We start from the raw sequence: 6,336 nt of genomic DNA, 5'->3' as shown, positions 1-6,336 counted from the left end.
TGAAAGTGAAAGAAAAAGTGGAATTTCAGGGGAAATCCAACGGCCAAAACACTTCTTCGTGAAGAAACAGCCTTCGTGAAAACTTAAAACTGCAGACAGATAGGTACAACTGTCCATCGACAACAATCATGGCAAATATTTCGACAATTTACAAGCTTTCTTTGCTCGCATTAACTTACTTCATACACGGTAAGCCAAAGCCATTTGCAGCTATGGCGTACATTATATCTACTTTTATGTAAAGAAAACCTTAAGTTATTTTGTCTTAAAAGTTGATTTCCATAACGTTCTTAAATGCGCAAAACAAGCTACATCGCTGTCTCCTTCTCCAGTCGGTGCGTCGACTTGCCCGGTTCTGGAGTGCTGGTTCGTGCAGGAGAAGCCAGGCAGAGGGTTCCCTGCGGCTATGACCCAGGAGAAATCTCTGTTGGTTATCAGAACCGACCCAGAAAGCCAAGGAACCGGGTCACTACTGAAACCATCGTCAGACATAAACCCAGAGAGGGTCTATTACATCACAGGTCGGTTTTAACGTCACTGGATGTGTTGAAATGATATGAGTGTGAGAAGATAGAGGAGGTGGTTCAGATCATGTTTGACACACTGAGATGCCCTTTAGTTGGAAAAGCAGCAGTGACTTCTAACTTCAGTCAGTTTAGTTTGATGATACGGTAAAGCTGGTTGATACGTCACATCTCACTGATAATCCCTGAGAATCCCCCTTGTGATTTCTGTGTGTTCCAGACCCTGCTGCCACCTTCTGCCACTCCTCCCTCCACCCACCAGGGGGTGCTGTGGAGAAACCCCAGTGTGAGCTCAACCCCTTCCTGCCTCAGCCCTCCACCGTCCAATGGGCCGCGCCGCTCACAGACTCTGCCCTCAGCCCCATCTACCTGCAAGCTGATTGGTACTCTGCTGCCTTGCAGGGCCTTGACAGACAGCTGACCCTGTCCAGTGTCATGCGCGCTCCTACGGCAACTAAAGAACCCCAAGGTGCAGACATCTACATTAGATACAGACTAATAATATTAGCCTAATATTCTTGTTCTCCCTCTTCACCCCATTTGCTTTGCCTCTTCCCTCCTTCCTTTTCTCTCCATCTATCCATACCTTCCTCCTTCTCTTCTCCCCTCCTTCCTCTATTCTTCACTCCCCCAGTGATCCTCAGTGTGTCCAGCAGAACCGTGAGGGTCCAGTCCAGACTGGGAGAACCGGTTCTCCTGGACTGTGGGTTCTGGGTGGACCCCTCCTCTCCCCTGTCCGGGTCGGGCTTTGCCGTGGAGTGGCGGTACCAGTTCAGGGGCGATGGACGATTGGTCCTGGCCTACGATGGCAAGGGCGACCGATTGGCTGATAACTGGGAGGCAGGGGCGGGGCTGGATATCAACGCCCTCCACAAGACAGGAAACGCATCACTGATCCTGCAGGAAGCCCAGGTGCGCCACTCTGGAACATACATCTGCACGGTGTATCTGCCATATTTGCTGGCTCAGGTGGCGGTGGACCTGGAGATAGTGGGTAAGACTCAGCTACAATACTTTTATATGTACTCTAAATATACTATTAAAATAGGAAATGTATATTATAAATATCTGGAGATGGAGAGTTAGGCTGCAGCATGAAGATTCAAGTGGTGATCATCCATTAATTCCTCACTCTGTCCTTCTGGCTGTCCCTCCCTCTCTCTATTCCCTCTCCTCCTCCCTCTCTCCTCCCTGTTATCTCTCCTCCTCTTTGTCTCTCCCTTCCTTAATGGTATCTCTCCTCCTCCCTCTCCTCTGTGTATATCTCTCCTCCTCTGTCTCTCCCAGAGCCCCCCTCCCTCTCCATCTTCCCCTCCCCGCTCCCCCTCTCCTCTCCGGGCCAGCTGGTGGTGGTGCAGTGTGAGGCGTCAGGCTTCGCCCCCCTGTCCCTGGAGCTGGGCTGGGAGCTGAGCGGGGCAGGGGGGGTCCAGGACCTGGGCCGGGGCAGCGTGACGGGCCACAGGCAGGCCTCTGACGGCACCTACAGCCAGAGCTCCCGTCTGGAGCTGGACCCAGCCCGGGTGGGGGGGGAGCGGGGGGGGCAGGTCAGCTGTGTGGCCGTCCACCAGGGGGGCACCCGACGAGTCAGCGTGTCCCTCAACGTGATTGGTGAGAGGAGCAGCACCGCTGGCTGATCATAGCCTTTAACCAGCTTATGAAATTCATAACACATTGTTTATGATACCATGTAAAGTACAGTGTAAATGTATTTACAATGGCCTAAATGGGATTGAGATACTGCACAGTATAATCTTACACTGATGCGCAGATCACATTGATAATGACAGAATAAAATATAATGTGATATGTTGATGATTTGATAGAAGAGTATGGTTCATATGGTCTCATTTCTTTTTCTCTTTCTCTCTGTCGCTCCCAGGAGTCAGCACTCCCTCTATTGAGGACTCCATGGCGATGGTTGCCGTGGCACTGGGACTCTATGGTTTGATCAAGGTCTTCTCCTGGACAGTCAGCAGCTCTGGTAAATAAGACATCATCCATATATCTACAGTATACATTTATCTATTCATCTGTCAAACATGCATCCATCCACCCACTAATCTACTAACCAAATGAAAACCGAAACAACCAACCAATCAGTAGAACTATCAATAACCAATCAGTCTATCAGCGTGGTGGAAGATGTGTCTAACTCTTACTTGTATTTCCTCAGACTCCACTGCTGCTGACACACAGGAGAAGGTAACACACAGGCTCCTCTGACTGTCTTCCTCATGTCTGACTCTCTTCCTCATGTCTGACTCTCTTCCTCATGTCTGACTCTTTTCCTCATGTCTGACTCTCTTCCTCATGTCTGACTCTCTTCCTCCATGTCTGACTCTCTTCCTCCATGTCTGACTCTCTTCCTCATGTCTGACTCTCCTCCTCATGTCTGACTCTCTTCCTCATGTGTGACTCTCCTCCTACCTGCTGGGTTTACTTCAGGCTGGCTTGGTGCTTAGTTAACCATCATTCTAACATGTCTCTGTTACAGAAGGAGAATTAAAGAGTAGGAGCTGCATAGGGGCCAGTGGTAAGTAGGATGGATTTATGTATCTGTTTAATAGACAGTTTTATTCTAAGGGTACAGGGGGATTTGAACCTGGGACCTGTTCATCTGCAGTCAAATGAAATGCTGTACATTTGAGCTACAAGCCCCAAGGTTCAGTAGTTCTTACTATACACTATAGTCTATAGATATACTGTAGATACACTATAGATATACTGTATAGCTATATACATGTGTGTATATACAGTGTATACTGCATATGTCAATATACTGCATATACTGTATGTATTGTCAATAACTATATTAAATTGTATAGTATAACATGTAATTATAGTTACAGTTACACATAGTCTAGGTAGACTACAATATTTACTGAATGTTCAAATAGTCAACTCATTTTTCTTTCCAGTGGTGCCTGAGAACTGAAGAGACCTGGACTGTTTGTAAATGTGCACATTTATACTTTTCCCTAAAGAAGTAAAATGGCTGAGTGGTTGTTAATATTCTTCTTTCTCTCTGATGATATTGCAGTAGAGACAGTAATTTATTGTAGAGTTTTGTACAGAACGAGGATGTCGAGTTTTGAGAGTTGGGTACTGTTGTTGTTTTCTCTCATCTCATATTTAGGAAAGATAGTTGAGCTTTTCCTTTCATTGTTTGTAGCTGCACATTTGCATAAATTGAATAAAACGTGATTATCTTTGATAAAAAAATCTATGCTGTGTTATGAATCTAAAAACATAACTGTATGATTATTAGTTGAGAGAGGGTACGTTTGATTGTAAAGCAGGAAAATATCTAATGAACCTGTTAGTCCTACATATGAACCTTTCAGATGAAAATCCTGGTATTCTTTGTTTCTGACCACAGACAACATAAATAGCTCCAGAATAAATGAATAATCTAGTCTAGATCAGTGTTTCCAAAACCCGGTCCTCAGGACCCTCTGCCCTGCATGTTTTAGATGTTTCCCTTCTCCAGTACACCGGATTCCAAGGAATGGGTCATTATGAAGCTCAGCAGAAGCCTGATTCATTTGAATCAGGTGTGTTGGAGCAGGGAAACATCTCAAACATACAGGGCAGGAGGTCCTGATGACCAGGGTTGGGAAACACTGGTGTGGATCTCATACTGATAAATGGATCTCCACTAGATGGTGGCGAAATACCATGTGTTGACCACCACCACAGAGAAAGGGTGTCATCTAGTGGTTAGGAAGGGTGATTGCAAGTCTCCCTCTTTCTTTTACTCTGTATTTCTCTCCTTCTCTCTTTCTCTGTCCTCAGTGGTCAGAGATTGAGGACAGTCCAGTTACAAACACAGTGTGGAAACACAAGTATGGAAGGACTCTTCCATACTTGTTTGGTTTCTAGGTGAGATACTTTCTCCTGTTTGGACTGAGATTGAATAACACAACCAGATTATAATGGTTTCGTATTTTATGTGATCATGGCTCTTGATTTGAAGAAGAGTCGATGGTAATAACACAGACAGTGGCAGCTAAAACAAAAACACTCCCTTCTTGGAACAGTTGTTGTGATGTCATACCAGACTGATATTTACTAAATGGTCAGTTTATGTTTGCAAGTATAAAAGCAAATAACAGGCCAGTAATGTCAGCTTTTACAATAGCTCTGTCATTGTCCATAACAAATCTGGCCTTTATAGGTGTTCAACACAGGAATTCCATTATCCTGGATCTTTCAAAAAAGGGAATGGGTTATGAAAAAGAGAGAGCGAGAGAGCAAGAAACAGAGAGAAAGAGAGAAGGAAATAATGAAATGGAGGGAGAGAGAGAGGTGAACAGTTGGTAGAGGCTTCAGTAAACACTTGAAGGTTTCTGTGAATCAACGTTCTATTGATTCTCCTACACTGCATGCAGGTAGCATTTGCACAACATTTGATGAAAACCGACAAACAATATTTACAGCATCGCAACACACTGAGGAAATTAGGACCATGAGTTATAGGACATGTTCTGTACTGATGTTTAAAATGGTGTGTGTCTGTATTGATGTTAACAATGGTGTGTGTGTGTTGTAGCATCCTAGGACACGCATGTAGAAACAAGGATACCTTACCTCAGCCAACCTTACCTTACCTGCTGCAGTAGTTTCAATACGTATGATTATACCTATCAGGCCCAGCCTCAATGTTAGACACATGCATGCACACACACACTCACAAGTATGCACACACACTCACAAGCATGCACACACACACGCCCATACTGTTCACAGACACACACACACATTGCTGTACCGTTCTCACAATTTGAGAGATCTCAAGCCTTCTCTCGTCAGCATCAGTCTGTCTAAATGACTCTCATCTCTCTCTCCAGCTCTGCTCTCACTCCCCCATTGGCACACTCAGTCTGTCTAAATGACTCTCATCTCTCTCTCCAGCTCTGCTCTCACTCCCCTATTGGATCTCTTCTTCTTCTCTCCTCCCTCTCTCCTCCCTCTCTCCTCCCTCCACCACACAGCACTGCTGGTCTCATTCATTTCTGCTCACGCCATCCTGTCCTCTCTCCCTCCATCTCATTCATTCATTCCTATTCTGCCTCTCATTCTCTCCTCTCTTTCTATCTCTCCTTCAACCCCTCCTGCTCCTCCTAAACTCTTACCTTTTTTCTCCTCCACCATCCTATCTCTTTGTCTTTCCTTCTTTCTCCTCCTCCCCCGTAACTCCCCTCTCCCATATCTCTCTTTTTCTCCCTCCCTCCTTCTCTCCTCCCTCCTTCTCTCCCTCCATCCCTCTCTCCTTGATGTCTGAGTGAAGCTTGTGTGACAGATGGTCTAATGGGAGATAATGGAACATTAAAACCATCATTCATAGGAACGTAATGTTCCAAAGCTTTCACTGGAGCTTGCTCCAGATACTCCACACACGTGTGTGTGTGTGTGTGTGTGTGTGTGTGTGTGTGTGTGTGTGCGCATGTGTGTGTTTGTGCATGTGTTTGTGTCTGTGTCTGTGTGTATGAAAAAACAGGTATGTACAAGAGTGAATAGATTTTTGTATGAATGTGCACATGTGTGTTGTATGTGTTTGTGTATGTAGGTGTGTGTATGTGTGTCCATTGTGTGTATGTAGATATGTTTGTAAAAGTGTGTGAAGTTGATCTAAGTGTTATACTCAGGCCTAGCTGAGAATCATAGTGGTTACTAATTAGAAGCAAAATACATAATTACAGGAAGGACCTTAATGCACCTATGGGTGTCCTGTGAATGTGCCTGCTTCAAACAGCCAGTGTAAAACCTGCTATCCATCACCTCAGGCTGGTAAATGGAAGGCCTCTCCAGA

General features: G+C 45.2%; 1 protein-coding gene across 2 annotated transcripts; it reads left to right on the top strand.

Moving 5' to 3' along the window:
• On the top strand, positions 1–3,746 carry LOC146294950 (tapasin-like). 2 transcript variants are annotated; one of them, XM_084695575.1, is made up of 9 exons: positions 1–103; positions 333–521; positions 745–993; positions 1,159–1,518; positions 1,812–2,132; positions 2,404–2,505; positions 2,698–2,726; positions 3,019–3,057; positions 3,443–3,746. In XM_084695575.1, the coding sequence occupies exons 2-8, from the start codon at positions 407–409 to the stop codon at positions 3,028–3,030; spliced, it is 1,188 nt and encodes a 395-aa protein (XP_084551701.1). In that variant the 5' UTR covers positions 1–103; positions 333–406; the 3' UTR covers positions 3,031–3,057; positions 3,443–3,746. The 2 variants fall into 2 exon arrangements, with proteins under 2 accessions (XP_084551701.1, XP_084551700.1); XM_084695574.1 differs by having other exon boundaries at positions 1–189.
• Positions 3,747–6,336: the final 2,590 nt, after the last annotated feature.

The sequence above is a fragment of the Hypomesus nipponensis genome, chromosome 4 (genome assembly GCF_054491055.1).
Source record: "Hypomesus nipponensis isolate SF chromosome 4, ASM5449105v1, whole genome shotgun sequence".
Taxonomy (NCBI): Eukaryota; Metazoa; Chordata; class Actinopteri; order Osmeriformes; family Osmeridae; genus Hypomesus; species Hypomesus nipponensis.
The sequence above is the reverse complement of the archived record's forward strand: the minus strand, read 5'-3'. Positions and strand labels throughout refer to the sequence as shown.